General features: G+C 39.0%; 1 protein-coding gene across 1 annotated transcript; it reads left to right on the top strand.

The window, feature by feature from the left end:
* Window positions 1–9894: 9894 nt before the first annotated feature.
* Window positions 9895–16226, top strand: LOC139449661 (von Willebrand factor A domain-containing protein 2-like). The gene is made up of 7 exons (XM_071231142.1): window positions 9895–9979; window positions 10608–10790; window positions 11160–11303; window positions 12339–12452; window positions 13068–13247; window positions 13813–13959; window positions 15649–16226. Exons 1-7 carry the CDS (start codon window positions 9895–9897, stop codon window positions 16224–16226), a joined length of 1431 nt encoding a protein of 476 aa, XP_071087243.1.
* Window positions 16227–16915: the final 689 nt, after the last annotated feature.

Genomic DNA, 16915 nt, shown 5'->3' with positions numbered 1-16915 from the left:
GAGACAACTGCAATTGAACTGGACGATACCAAACTCTACAGGGTGATCGTTGGAAGACTTATCTATATTATGACTGCTACGAGACCAGACCTGTGTTATATTGTGACCAAATTGTCACAGTATATGGCTAAACCCACAACAACCCATTTGGGCATGGCAAAACACACTCTGAGGTATGTCGAAGGTACAGCTGAACAAGGACTGACGTTTGTAAAATCATGTGATCCTCTACAACTTGTGGGATTCCTTGATGCTGACTGGGGTTCATATGCAGACAGGAGAAGCATCACCGGCTACGGATTCCAGTTGAACGATAATAGACCCTTGATTTCCTGGAAAAGCAAGAAGCAGACGACTGTGGCATTGTCAACGTGCGAGGCAGAGTACATGGCAATGGCTGCAGCAATACAAGAGGGGAAGTTCCTGTGACAGCTGCGGAGAGATATGACAGGTCAGTGTAAAGGTGTAACATTGATGGTTGATAATCAGGGAGCAATAGCACTCGCCAAGGATCCAGTGACTCAGCAAAGATCAAATCACATTGATATTAAAAATCTTTTCATCAGAAATGAAGTGCAGAACAATGTGATTGAACTGAAGTACATTGAGTCAGGGTGCAATGTGGCGGATGTGTTCAGAAAACCAGTGTCATGTAGCAGGATGAGGAAACTCATCAGTGTGAGTGGTGTATGAAAATACAGTGTTTGTAAATATGGAAAGAAATGCAGTGTTTGTAAATAAACACCATATGTGTGTATATGTGTTTATTGCCAGTAGCATGTTAAATAAAACAAAAACAAGTTATTAACTTAAGTTTAAGTGGGGGTGTTAGAATGTAAACTTAAGTTACTGTGTATTACATTTTTAAGGACGTTTTATTTGCACTATTATATGCGTTACCTAATCTTATACATGTATGTTAACCGGACATGATGATCAGAATTAACTGCCCCTGATGTTTGAATATATGTGTCTGTTGACATTCATGCATCGTCGATGTCAGACATGTGCATGGCACTGTGAATAAATCTTTTATCCAACGAGAGTAGTTGAACCCTCTATCAAACAAAAGGTTAGAAGTATTGCGAATTCAACAATGTTGCTTGTGTAGAGATTGCCAGTGATTATCACTGACCTGTTACACACCTTCACATTGCCTGTATGTAAGCTCTGGTACACTCACAGCCACGTAAAGGCTGATGTTACGCAATTTTAAAACATATCTGTGACGTCATTCCATTGTTTTAACGCTCCACTACCTTTCAGGAATGGAGTTGTTTGTCAACTTTTCATTATAATGAACCAACATTAGAATTAATTTCCACTTGGAACAGACCGAACTATAATTTTAACATTTATTGACAAGTAAATAATTTCAATTTCTTTCCGAAAACATTTGTTGCCAGCGGGTGAACTTCAAACCCGCATCGTTTGATTTGAAAACGGGTAGTTGTCAACCTCAGCTACGGCGGCACATGAAGGAACCGTGTGAAATTAACTATTAAATATTTTCATAATTTTGCATAATGCTTAACAGATCAAAATAATACGTAGATAATATTGTGTTAGAGCAGGTTACATACAACAATGTTGATATTTACAGCAATTAGATAAACCGTTGACGAGAAATACAAAATAGGTGATAGGTACATCTTTGTTCGGGGCTCTATATTTCCTCTTGTTCCCGTCATCATGTATTGACAATATGCAAGCGATTGATGAATACTAGTTTCAGACCTAACGAAATTATGAAAAGTCGTGTACCATGCATTGTAAATGTCAGCTCGTGTCGAACCTTGGCGCACGTGCAACAGCGCCAGAGAACGCATTCTTCGTGCTTCACGCAAGGACTCAAGCAGTATAAATACAGACAACTAAGAGTTCTGGTTCTTTTTTCAAACATTTTCCACAACAAAATATTTTGTTAAAGTGTAAAAGTAGGGATGAGTTTTAAGTAGGGGAATATCCTCGTAACTCTCCATTCATTAAAATCAATGGCCCTCGGTCCCTGCAGGGCCCCTGCTTCATTATTTTTGAAGGAATGGATAGTTACTTTGACATTCCCCTCTACGTAGCTTGGCTTTTTGTCTCTTCAGTTAAGATCAAGACAAAGTGGTCATCTCCAGGTCGGGATTGACGTGCCACGCGGCGATATTTGAAACATTGATTGAATATGCCATGTCGGCAAAACGTGTACTTTGTACAACAAATGGGTGTAATGGATTATGTGAAACATTCAATTGAACTTGTTGGGATATGAATGAATATTTCAGCATGAAGTAAGACCTTTTTATTGTGACCCTTGATACGTGCTGAAAATGTGATGTTTGATTAGACTGCCAGAATCAAACTATTTTTAAATTGTTGTGTGATCTATCCTTGTCATTTATATAGACTGCATAATAGCTCCACTCATAACACTACCTCTTATCACTAACTAGTAAAGAATCTACATACCACCTACACGTATACATATGACTTTACTCAGATCTACCTACCTTCAACACTACCTACAACCACTTAGGGACCTCCTTGTGCCAGCCACCCTATTCAAACATACACGCTATCGCTCTCAGTATTATATGACGGTGTTTTATATTAACAATTGTTTGAAATTAAAATACAATTGACTATTCATTATTTGATATGGCAACAACGTTTCAGGGGAGTATCCATCCGTATATTGTGACTGAAACTTGGGAATTAATTAAAACATTATTAAACATGTTGCTCTCAGTGAAGATTCAGTTCCAAAAGGACATGGCCGATAGTAATCTAATACACAATTCTCGGTGTTCAGTTTGAATGTATCAATGTGAAATATTCTAATATTCTCAGATATTAAGAAATACAAGCTTGTTTTGGTCTTGTTAACTGGAAGTATGATTAATTCTGAGATTATATAAATAAGCTTTGGATGTCGTGGATAGCTGCGACTAGACGACAGAGAGAACCACCATAGAAAGGTAAGATATTCCTCTTAACAAAATAACACTATTGTCCAAGGTAATTTTAAAACGCCTTAAAGACCGGTGGTAATTGTCTTTAATTAACGGAGTGTGGCCAGTCGCGTACCTCTTCTTCTGAACTACGGTAATCCCCTCGTTCTTTAATGCTGACTGTCTGGGATGAGCGAGAGGTACAATGTCAGTACCCGAGGGCCTTGGACCTATTACCGTAGTTCCTCCAACAAGCACAAAGAGTGATCTTCGTTTAACAGCTTTTATTCCCACTTTGTGTTGCCGGTCAACCCACACTATTTGTCACTTAATTATGAAACTTCGGTCGCAAAGCTTCAGTCTCAGTCGAAATGCTGGTGCCTAGGTTTGGTTTCTGGTTCGAAAGATCGTGACAACAAGCCGAGAGCGGAGCACCAGTCCAGATGTAGTCTCCCCAGCCGCGGCCGCTACCTAGCCACTCTCTAGCCGTCTCTATTCGTCTCTCCAGCCGTAGTCCTTGAATTGGGGCTTTTGTCCATTTTTAAACCGGTACCTACGTCACAGCTCTACTCATTTTTCCATCTATCATTGGTCAACCACCTTTTCTCCCTACACTAGATCAATCTAACCCACTCTTATCTAATAACCAGCACCTTATTCAGACTTGTTATGATGTAGCTTCTCACCCTTCTGGAATTCGAACTATTTCCCCCCCAATAGCATATATGTCTCAGGTCCCTAACATCTCCGTCCTTCTCATCTCCGTTCCACTTTTTATCTACTTCCCATCTGGTTAATCATTTTTCATTAATGTATAACCCTCGACCTACTACCCTCACCCCTGGTTATTCGTGGCCAAGTATGTTTCCCGTAGTCTTCAACTATCAAAGTTGCCCGTCTCCTATATATATATATATATACCAATGTGTTATGTTCATATCTTACTGGTTTCAATTCCTTTTCTTGACCTTTAAATACAATCACGTAGGTGTCTTAATGAGATGAGAGATTCAGCTTTGGAAAATTGTAGACTTGCTTCATTTTTAGGGCTATATCGTTACAGTAAGAGCTAGGCGAAAGAAAAATAAGGTTCAGGTTCTGTGAGGCAGGCTAGTAATTTAGTAGCATCATGGTATTTACAAGGATAAGATAAGAGAGAAAAGATAATATTTATTGCAGAAACATTCCATTACGGGGCAGATGCAATTTGTAAGACGAAACATTATTATTCATATATACATATATACAGACATACACAATTTACATCCCTGTAGACACAAAAAACAAATCAATATTACATATTTGATGATATTATTATACATAAAATGTCAACGGTTGGACAGTTCGCCGTGATATTGCTGGAATATTGCTAAAAGCGGCGTAAAACTAAAATCACTCACTCACGCACTCACTCACTCACTCACTAAACGGTTGATTAGGATGACGGGGTATTTATTGTTTAAAAAAATAGACATGGAAGCAAATGCAATTGATAGTGATGGCTTCATTATTGACAGGACGTAGTGAAATAATTTGTTTTCATGGCTGTGAACATGTACATTTACATTGTGTGTGGATAATTGTCCAAAGAGTTTATTTCTTTCTTGAGCGTGTAGGGTACAGTGAAGTAGGTAGAGCTTTCCATCATCAATGGTTAAACATGTAAAGCATAGTCTCTGATGTAGTGGGGTTGGTGGCTTTGTATGTCTTACAAGTTCATTATTTAATTTATGGTTACCTAATCTTAGTTTAGAAATATAAATGTTTCGAAAGTTGTAAAAATTACATCAATATCAGTACGTCAGACCTTTTACCCCTCCACTGCATTTGAACTCGTCAATAGATCACCAAAACCTGGCCCTTCCCCAACAGTAGACTGCCCAAAGGAGAAACCATGGCATGTGCTCATGGAATGCCCAGTAATTATTCTCTACCAAACCCCAAACACCCTGTCCCCACTGGTGATATGTCACCAACCTATGTGTCAATTATGGTAGCATTTAAAGGATCTCATGGTGGATAGGATTTCAGGAGAGAAAAGTACAACAAAAACTACCGAAATTCAAGCATAGCTGTAGCATCTGACATACGACACATACCAAGAATGGTGGCAGGCACAACTCAAAACCAAAGGGGTGTTCACCTAAAGATGTACATATATTGATCCATTTGAATGAAGTGAATATGCCGACGAGATGGTTCTTGTCGAGGAAGTAATGCCGACGAGATGGTTTTTGTCGACGAAGTAATGCCAACGGGATGGATTCTTGTCGAGGAAGAAATGCCGACGAGATGGTTTCTTGTCGAGGAAGTAATGCCGAAGAGATGGTTTCTTGTCGAGGAAATAATGCCGACGAGATGGTTCTTGTCGAGGAAATAATGCCGACGAGATGGTTCTTGTCGAGGAAGTAAAGCCAACGAGATGGTTTCTTGTCGAGGAAATAATGCCGACGAGATGGTTTCTTGTCGAGGATATAATGCCGACGAGATGGTTCTTGTCGAGGAAGTAATGCCAACGAGATGGTTTCTTGTCGAGGAAATAATGCCGACGAGATGGTTTCTTGTCGAGGAAATAATGCCGACGAGATGGTTCTTGTCAAGAAAGCAATGCCGACGAGATGGGTTCTTGTCGAGGAAGTAATGCCGACGAGATGGTTTCTTGTCGAGGAAGTAATGCCGACGAGATGGTTTCTTGTCGAGGAAGTAATGCCGTCGAAATGGTTTCTTGTCGAGGAAGTAATGCCAACGAGATGGTTTCTTGTCGAGGAAGTAATGCTGACGAGATGGTTTCTTGTCGAGGAAGTAATGCCGACGAGATGGTTTCTTGTCGAGGAAATAATGCCGACGAGATGGTTCTTGTCAAGAAATCAATGCCGACGAGATGGGTTCTTGTCGAGGAAGTAATCGCGACGAGATGGTTTCTTGTCGAGGAAGTAATGCCGACGAGATGGCTGCTTGTCGAGGAAATAATGCCAACGAGATGGGTTCTTGTCGAGGAAATAATGCCGACGAGATGGTTTCTTGTCGAAGAAATGGATTGGTGACACTTGCGCAATGGAGGTATGCTAAACGTATTAACATACCATCAGGATATCGAGAGGTGCCTGCCGCCACGTAACTTGAAAACGAAAGTGAATTTTGTTGCCCGGACCGAATAGCCATCTTCTGCAAGGGTGATAGTCAGTTCTGTCGTACAGGACATGGGCGCCAGGAATTATTGATGTTACCATAACGACACAACATGATGACACCAGACATATTGACTACTACACCGGAAGATAACACACTTACATTACAGACAAACTGACTAACGAACCGACAGGTATAATAGCCAACTATACCACCTTGGGGCCACCGAGAGAGATCTGATATAATTGCCGACCAGGTCGTGTTGCTTATTGGGCAGGTACACCTTAAATAACATATGACATGTCATGGCCCCTTATCAGACAGAACCCGATACACGGAAAAATAACTTGACCAATCCAAAACGCCATATCACCAGTAGTGAAAGCTCACTCCCACGAGTCACCGATACAAGAGCAAATCCAAGTTTAGCCCATGGTGTAGGTACTCTTAAATTAAAAACAAAAACAACAACAACAAAATACATAATAACAGACAGAAACAACAACGATTGTGACAGTCATATTTTGGCTGGCTACTCCTATGAGAACGATCCTTGGCTCAGGGTCTCACCATGTCGCGTACACGACTATAGACATAATATAATTTCGCTTACACAGATATCCATTGGGATACCTTTGAGTGAAGATTGTTGCCTGAGAATTATTAAAAATTACATTGGTGTATCACCCTTTCAAATTATCCATCCTTCTGATGGAATTGAGAATCACATAGGTGTGTGACCCTTTCGAATTGTCCATCCTTCATGTTCTGTTAAGAAATATTGGACTAACCTCTTGTAATCGTACAAATCATAACATGGTGATTCATTGTAATTTTACGTAAAGGGTGTGACCCTTTTGAACTTGTCCATGCTACTTGTACTTCTACGAATTATTGTACACTGGTTAAATTGTCAAGGTTATTCACGGTATCAAGAATACATGGAAGGTACATTGGTGGGATCGATAAAGTGATGATCCCTGACAGGTCTGAAAACATTGCAGGTAGGTTACTCCTGAAAATATTCAGTTAGCAAACTAGCGTGTGGTATTATCGAATTGTTTGTAATTGTTTGTCCAAGAGCATTGTACCCGGATCCCTGCATCACACCATCTTAGAGTGTGGGGACACACTCTTCGCAAGAACGGGGGTCGTATTATAAGCATGGAAGTGTAATACATATTTAGATAATGAAGGCGAAGTTAAATCAATAAGTCATAGAAATAAGAGGAAATGTATACCAGATATTATAACAAGAATTGGCACCATCTCAGACTGTGAGGACACACTCTTCGCCAGAACGGGGGTCGTATTATAGGCATTAAAAGTACAGTAATTAACAACTAATTAAAGTAATTAACAATTCATTAAGACACCTACTTCATTGTATATAAAGGCCAAGAAGAGGAGTTGAAACCAGCAAGATGTAAACATAACACATTGATATATATACGAGACGGGCAACTCTGATAGCTGAAGACTACGGGAAACATACTTGGCCACGAATAACCAGGGGTGAGGGTAGTAGGTCGAGGGTTATACATTAATGAAAAATGATTAACCAGATGGGAAGTAGATAAAAAGTGGAACGGAGATGAGAAGGACGGAGATGTTAGGGACCTGAGACATATATGCTATTGGGGGGGAAATAGTTCGAATTCCAGAAGGGTGAGAAGCTACATCATAACAAGTCTGAATAAGGTGCTGGTTATTAGATAAGAGTGGGTTAGAATGATATAGTGTAGGGGGAAAAGGTGGTTGACCAATGATAGATGGAACAATGAGAAGAGCTGTGACGTAGGTACCGGTTTAAAAAGGGGCAAAAGCCCCAATTCAAGGACTACGGCTGGAGAGACGAATAGAGACGGCTAGAGAGTGGCTAGGTAGCGGCCGCGGCTGGGGAGACTACATCTGGACTGGTGCTCCGCTCTCGGCTTGTTGTCTCGATCTTTCGAACAAGAAACCAAACCTAGGCACCAGCATTTCGACTGAGACTGAAGCTTTGCGACCGAAGTCTCATAATTAAGTGACAAATAGTGTGGGTTGACCGGCAACACAAAGTGGGAATAAGAGCTGTTAAACGAAGATCACTCTTTGTGCTTGTTGGGAGGAACTACGGTAATAGGTCCAAGGTCCTCGGGTACTGACATTGTACCTCTCGCTCATCCCAGACAGTCAGCACCAAAGAACGAGGGGACCACCGTAGTTCAGAAGAAGAGGTACGCGACTGGCCACACTCCGTTAATTAAAGACAATTACCGCCGGTCTTTAAGGCGTTTTAAAGTACCTTGGACACTATGTATTACAACGTAGGATGAGGGACTCTTTTCATCCTTATTGCATCTGCAGAACTCAAGAATTGAGCAAAACATTTAGAAATGTTCATCTGAATGAGAGATAAACTTTCTTCATTTCACAATTGCATATTAAAGACTTCTGACAACACTAAAGGATTGAGGTACGGATACAATGTATTCAATAAGAGGCAAGTCTTTGAACCAAACCGATTTTTCATAGACGATAAAATCATTACAAACACATGGTAAAACATTCATCTTCGGTCACGGACTTGCTCAAATTTAGAAGTTCCTTTGAGGCTCTAAAAATCTTTTTTGACTCCATTTAGCCATATATATGTTTTGACCATGTCGGAAATCCAAAATTTGCAAATGTAAGAAAGGAAAATGGATAGCTTAGAGCCATTTTAACACTAAGTTTCATTGGTGTACAATTTGACATTTCCTATGGGCCAGAAAGGTCTCTTTAGGTCGCAATTCGCTGGTAGTGGTTAATTTGGTGAGTTGATACAAGTGAATACAATGTATTTTTAGTGTCAAAATAACGTAAAAGTTACAATCGCCCTGTCAAGCACAACTCAACATTCTGTTACAGTAAACTACGTGTATAACGAACACACTTATAGCGATGTGACAGATATAACGAACTGTTTTATTGGGGTCCCGGTCATTTGCGAGAACCTTCAGTTGAAAAACTTGTAACGAACTACGATATTACGAACAAAATATTTGTCCCTTGGAGTTCGATATAACCGTAGTTTACAGTATATTCATACACCGTTGCTGCAGCTCCAATATCTTGTCTAAGCGACTTTTAAAAAATATTTTAAAAATATTGAATACAACTGATTTTATATGACAACAGACTTAACAATAGTCCACATCCACCTACTTGTTGACTTGATAAGCGCTAAAGAAGGCGTTATTGTACTGTGGATTTTCATAACAACGGATTGATTACCACAAGGACAGTTGTTCAAATCCTAAATTATAAAAATAGGTGTACATAATATTGCAAGTCAATAATGATTATTGAAAAGTTAGCATATTCATTAATCTAAACTGTGCCAGTACACTATATCAAAGATGTGATCCTTGGCCTGCGGACCGCCTTCGTGGCCTAGTGGTAGAGCGTCCGCCCGGAGAGCGGAAGGTCCGGGGTTTGATATCCTCGGCCGCGTCATACCAAAAGACGTTAAGAGATGGTACTTGGTGTTACCATGTCTGGCGCTCGGCATCAGTCCGGACTAGTTCAAGCAGCCACACAAACACACACACGTACATGCACTTCGCTATATAAGAGCAATAATCCTGGACGCGACGTTAAACACCATTTCACCTCACCTCACCTTGGCCTGCGTGTATTCTTGATCCCATTCCACACATCACAAATGATTAAACAAACCAATTCTTCACTTAGGGACACGTTGATAGCATTAACCTCCAATATATTGTGTACATGTTTATGGCTTTCGTAACATAAGCGGCAAGTTATATTTAAAAAACAAAGTTTGCTTTACTTGCAGAAAATGATGGTGACAATCCTCCTCGCTGTGTGCATGTTATCCATGTGTTCAGCACAAGACGAAGCACCAGACCAAGCTGAGGGAGATGGTAAGTCTATACCGCCCTACATGATTGAGGGTCGTTGAGTTGACAATCCTTGAAGGTCCTGTGACGTTTAAGGAAATATAATGTGTTCCTGAACATGCTGAAAGAAAATTCTTTGTCCTCAGGTTTTATCCAAACATTCTTGATATTCTGAAGAATAATGTGTTTTCGTGAAATAATGTATATCTTGAAGAGAGGAAATGTTCTATCTAAAATATCAGAAAACTTTAATACTGCATTGATGACATAAAAACTTTCATTTATATTTTTTAGTTCAACGACTTGATTTGAGGTTTCATTGATGTAAACCGCGAGCATGCTGCAAACAATATGTGTATGTCTACTGAGGTATCAACCATTCTAAACAGTTATTACAATTAGGTGTGCATGTTAACAAATGACACCTGCATCGCCTCGGGATTAACACCCCTATATTGTTTTGGCATTTATATCTATCCATGTAATCATCATCATGGTACCTATCCCTACTTTAGTAGGCTCTTTCCACAAACAATTATAACCAGGAATTAGCACAAGGCATATTGTCCTTCAAATGCATATCATGTTACTGTTATATACGATAATAATCAAACATACATGGCTCGTTCACATTTCACAACACATCTTTCAGACTTCTGCCAGCGTTCAGCTTTCGCTCCAAAACTTGCGGAGCGATGGCCATTTTTCGACTTGCAAACTGGCTTGGATGACACAAAACTTGCAAGGACATATAGAGCATCGGATGGTGGACATCTCTTGGAATATGCTCCAGCGCTTGATGCATGTGGTGGGAAATACCCAATCTGGAGAAAACGTAACCATATCCTTTACTTCTTGCTTTAATACTTGATACACTAATATATTTATGTTCCTCGTGACGGCATTTTCATTTTCCGCATTTGGTCTTTTTATGGTTATTTCACTCCGCTATTACTGGCACATAAAGCGTCCTGTTGTAAATAATTTGAGTGAAGAATGGAACGGATGATTAGTGTAAACGCCCGGAACACAATATTCCGATGTCGTAGTTAAATCAGGAAAGTGGGTAAGTGTCAATCAAGACACAATATGGTAATTCATACCACAGGACGTAGTACGATATGATGTTATACCTGTCACCAACGTCTCGACATGTTTATCATAAAATATCTTTGAATTTCACCAGTACATATTCAATCTTCAGTATCCAGAACCAACATATCAGTGGTGTGCATTAAAACTGAGAAAAGCGATTGTGCTCAAGAAATGGAGATAGAAACACGAATCTGTAACGGTGTTGAAGTGTACAGCCTGAGAACTGATTTTGAAGGAAGTACCTTTTGTTTTCGTAAGTATGTTTGCATTAATCTTATAATGTGAAGTCAAAGATGTTGGAGTAGTCAATTTTGATATTGTTGAAAACCTCAGAGTAGCAAAAAAAGCATTAGATATATCCATATCCATGGTTCAACGATACCTGCCTATTTTGAATCAAAGTATTAAAATGGAGAAGATATTGAGCAAATACAAAATTATCAACAGCCAAAGACAACCCAGAAATCTTAGAAAGATTTTGACAAGTTCTAAATTTGATTCAAATTACAAAGGACATTAAATTTACTGTAAAACAAAATATGACTTGTGACACTAGAAATGTTATTTACTTGATTGTTTGTAGTGGATGCAATGAAAAGTATATCGGAAAGACAGAACTTAAATTAATAAGAAGAATGTATCTTCACCGTTCACAAATAAAGCAGCCACACAACCGCACGATTCCACTCAGTGAACATTTAGATACATGTGGAAGCGGCAACTTTTTAGTTTTCCCGCTATATAAGCAAAATTTTTATCATGAACCTACATTGTTTCAAAAAGAGCAACATATCATTCATAAATACGCGCCTACCTTAAATGTAAAGGCGTAAGTTATTTGTCCATTGTCCCTTTGGTATTGTGACGTCATGGTTCCCCTAAATGTAATGACGTCACGTAACTGTATGTTACTACTTCATGTCCGTTATTCAGTTAAGCGCTAGCCAATTAAAACTGTGTTCAATCATAATTGAATAAGTATTATTATATATCCACACACATGTGTGTGTGTGTGTGTGTGTGTGTGTGTGTGTGTGTGTGTGTGTGTGTGTGTTAATCCAACGATGCTTAGTGTTACATATGTGAGCACCTTTCTTTTGTGCAGTTTGCAACTTGATCAAGATCGATATCAATCTCTAGGATTTGTTTTTAACATTATTGCAAATTACGTTACATGTTACTTACTTCATGTGATGCAGTTTTACTATATATTTGTGTTAAGGCATATTTCGTTTACTTCATATACTTCTAGACATTCAAGCACTTGCTGCAATATTTGTTCTTTCAGAACCCAATTTCTGTCAATTCCAACCATGTCAAAATGGAGGCAAATGTGTTAACAGACGTGACAGCTATCACTGCGAATGTCCTGCAGGGTTTTCAGGTCCTACCTGTCAAGGCGGTATGCATGCATTCCTTATGAAACCTTAACTAATAAGTACAAAATACGATGAGGATATGATATGAACAGTTGTGAACACGAAACAGAATGATATAAGGAATTTTGACCGTAGTGTGTGTCTGTAGGATTATAAATATAATGATATCAATGTATGACTTTAGCCGACATGTTTAGCCTGGCTACATTATGATTTCCCTGATAGACGTAACGTTCTAATATGCATAACTTACACTGCAAAAGAATCTGAGCATTGACTTTGAAACATTTAAAACATAATGTTATTACTATGGTACCCAGTTTATCAATGGTACTCCTTGTTTGTCGTAAATTGGATCGGATGGTCATACGGAGTGACATGGCTGGGTGTGTCACCGATTTCAATGATCCTTATATTGATCATGTCTCACATCTTTCCTTGTCCAGACTCGGTTATTTTCAGACCTACATGCTTCAGCTGGAATACTGAATATTGCAATGTGAAGCAACATTCCCTCGTTTGTGCACTTGTGGCCCATATATATCGTTCTTAGGGCATACTAATGTTGAGAATGTTAATTCAATTTCCAAGCGTAATGTGTTTCTGAGCTGTTTATTGTGAAAATATTTTGATTTAAGATCCTTGCTACAACTATCAGACGTTACCGGACATGGAGCTACGATCCCCAAGCAACACGGTGCCTCATAGTTACAATGACACAATTGCTCCGGGATGGTATGAAGCACCCATGGGATGGACAATGGCTGATAGTGATCCATATTTTGCATGTGGAACAGAGTTTTCCTTATATACCTTAGGTTTGTAATTTTGTTTTATGGGGCCTGTTCACACATATGCGTTTATTTACATGCTCTACTAAAATACAGATGAACAAATAGTGGAATTCGTTATTTCCCTCTGTACACATCTCTTAACACCAAGTTGTACAGCATAACAATGTGTGACTTCGTATTAAGAAAATATAGCAAGGAAACAGAACAGAAACAAATATAAGGATGTACTAAGGATTATGAAGGATTTTTGGACTATAATTATTCCTTGCAAGAACCGAACATTCATCACACTTTTGGCAAATCATGTAATATTCACACATGTTGATATTTTTTTCTCAATTTTAAATATTTAGTACACTAGGTTTACAAAATCGTCTAAAGGCTGTGTGAATCTTGTGCACCTATCTTGTTGTAAGCCAGTAAAACGGAGTCGACAGCATATAAAGCAATAAATAGTTAGGCTGGCCATCGAGAACGAGAGAGTAATAATCTTTGAAATTCACATTTTTCTTCAAAGAGGAAAGATTCCAAGTCATTTAGGTAAGGTGTAACCAAGACTGGAGATAGATTTGTTGGTTTTTGCTTGCAGCGACAGACGGAGATATGATGCTTATGTGCGAGTCTTTCTTTACCCCTGGTCAGTGTTACCTGCCATTCGTCCTGAAAACAGTGACCTGTGGGCAAAAGCAATTGTATGGAATTTTCCACCTGAACGGTCTCGTCACGCATTGTTTCGGTATGTTATTTAATCAACATTCTACCAAGTGATATATATCTCTTATTTTGAAAAAAATCCAAAATACTGAATGAAATCAATGAAATGGTTTAAGCCACGGTGATTTTAATATTTCAATTCTCTATAATGGTTTAACAAATGTTGCATCTTCGAAGACTTGTATAATTAAATTGCTCTTCACTTTCGTTTTTTTATTTTGAAAATTAGATAGTGTCACTACGAACAAAGTACACACAGTTTATGGATAACACTTTCTTTAAATACTGTAAGGCCGACATTTCGGTAAAGATCCTTGACAACGGTATAAGGATCTATACCGAAACGTCGCCTTTACAGTATTAACGAAGTTGTTATCAATACATTTGTGTCATCTTTGACATCCGTCAACTTCTACGTAATGCCTATCAAACAATATGAACAGTTCGTTTGAGCTTAGAATTAAATAAATATGGCAAAAGGTAAAGCATGGATTCAGTTCCCAGTGACCTAGTTGGTAGAAGAATTATTATGTTTATGACAAACATTGAGAAATTAAATCGCCTACCATATTACACCATTATGAAAGTATAACTTCTTGAGTTTGCCTTGATTTGTTTCATTCCATTCCATAGCACACAGATTGCACAATAATGTTACCCGTTGCAATTCGCTATGCAGAGTTGCGTCCCTACTCATGCCAGAAACCTTTGATAGTGGAGCGAACCCGAGGTTATCCCTTAGTGTGTTTCTAGGTTGTCAGCACTGAACCCGCTGCGTGTATTTCCACCAACCGCTTTGAACAGTCTGTCATTATTATTGCGGTTTACAACAATGAAACCATAGTAGGAGAAAGAATATATTGCATTCACACAGAGACCCCTTGTGTGGAGCCCTATTCCTCAGCTTAACAAGCAATGCTTTCCCCACGAGACCTCCACACAACCTTCTCACGGAAGTAAAAACGTACATCAAGCATAATTTTACAAAGCACAATTAAAAGAAACTGAATATATAAAAAATATGGAATTGCATTTGACATCATGTTTGTCAATAATGCGTCAAATTTGGAAATGTCCTCCACATGTCCCTCATAAAACCTTTTGAAAGCTTTACTGAGGCCTTGAATGTTGACGCTCTTTGAAATCTTGGTAGAAAGAGCATACTCAATTGTATCTCAAAACTTTTGAAATGTAAACACGAAAGGCTGGAGCTGCTGGAATATTTGCTGGACATGAACGAAAAATTGACTTTTGGAAAGTCATCCCCCTTGTCTTTTGGATATTGTTTTCTCACTCTGAATCTTTATTCATAGATCTAAATATGAAACAGTTGAGGCGGTCTCACTGATATCCTTTATTTCTAGTTCATGTACCTAAATCAGTGGAAAGGAATTGGCTATTTGATTGTTATTGAACGACATCAGATCATCGATATACCTGAATCTTAAGTAAAACTTTAGAAAAAAAGTCAGAACACAGCTAACAAGAGTCATATTCACCTCAAGTTATCTTACCATCACGAATGAACCTCAACAGGTTGGTAATGTAAGTTCAACTGACACCATCGCTGGTGTGTATCAACTTGAAACATTTGTGTGAGGAGTAATTAATTTCAAATCAAACGAATGCTGCGAGTAAAATACTGCTCTCCTGCAGTGTTTGTCAAATTATTGAAGAATTGATCTAATATGATTTCTTTGTTTTGTTTTAGAATGTACACCATATCCCCTGGATGTTCTGATCATAGAGGACGTATCTACCTCAGTAATGAAACATGATTATATCAAGATGAAGGAATTTGTCATGAGAGTTGTCCGTGGACTCGACATAAGTCCAGAAGGTACCAACGTCGCCTTTATGTCTGTAGGGCAAACTGCGAAAGTTGGGTTCCACTTGAATGCATACCAAAACGAATCAACCCTGTTAGCAGCTATTGCTGCTCAACGTGGTACCGGTGGACGCACAGTCCTAGGTGATGCTATCTTACTGGCAGTATCTGATATCTTCGAACCGGCCTATGGTGATCGTGCAGAGGCTCCAAACGTTGTCATAATTTTCACCGATGGAAAAGCCAATGGCGGGGCAGATATCTACAGAAACAGCTGGCGTTTGGGCATGAGAGCTCAGGTGATTGTCGTGGCAGTGACGTCGGACGTGAATGTGGGTATAATGAGAACACTGGCAACGAACATGCACCACGTACTGGACATCAAGGACCAAAATGCCATAACTTTGGTCAAGAATGGAGTCACCCCATGCAAACGGTACAAAGGGTATAGGCCTCAATAATAATGTAACTGCGTCTGCAAATAAATAACTTGCATCCTATCAGTTATTTGTTGTTGAAAACATTTGAGTATTTGAGCAACGGTCCACAACAGCTGCTGTTTGTCGTCGGATTTCCCTGCTTTAAAGGATTACTTTATTTGACGAGTAAGGGTTTTAACCCAAACCTTTTAATAGTTCAATCTATAGTAGAACGTCCAAACAAAACCTGAATTAAGGACTGATTGACAGCTGTGTGCATGGTATGGTATTTCTTCTGATAGATGCCGGGGTTTTTAGTCAGGCAGTATGACGGCCAGACGTATATTGGAGTCGACACGTCTATGAGAGACCAGGTCACTACTTCTATTGCTAATACTAATATGGTTTCTAAAGGAGTGCCAATTATGCTTTGGTTCATAAGATATGTTATGGTGATGTTGTAACACTGTAATACAATTACAACATTGTTTCACAATAAATTACACTGCAATATAACAATATCACATTAATTAGAGGAAATACGACACATCGTGAAATGTCAGTCTGATTTGAAAGGAGAACCTCCCGTGACAAAAGACAAAGATATTTATCAGCTTCTGGGAACACTGCAACGGTCGATATAAAGAATGTAACTATGTTGTTTAACGCCAGTCAGCAATATATCGGCTACATTAAAGAGGCATGTAATGATACTAAACCACATTAAAACC

This window comes from Haliotis cracherodii, unplaced genomic scaffold (assembly GCF_022045235.1).
Source record: "Haliotis cracherodii isolate W230 unplaced genomic scaffold, xgHalCrac1.p SCAF_8, whole genome shotgun sequence".
Classification (NCBI taxonomy): domain Eukaryota; kingdom Metazoa; phylum Mollusca; class Gastropoda; order Lepetellida; family Haliotidae; genus Haliotis; species Haliotis cracherodii.
This window is presented reverse-complemented; position numbering and strand designations above follow the sequence as displayed.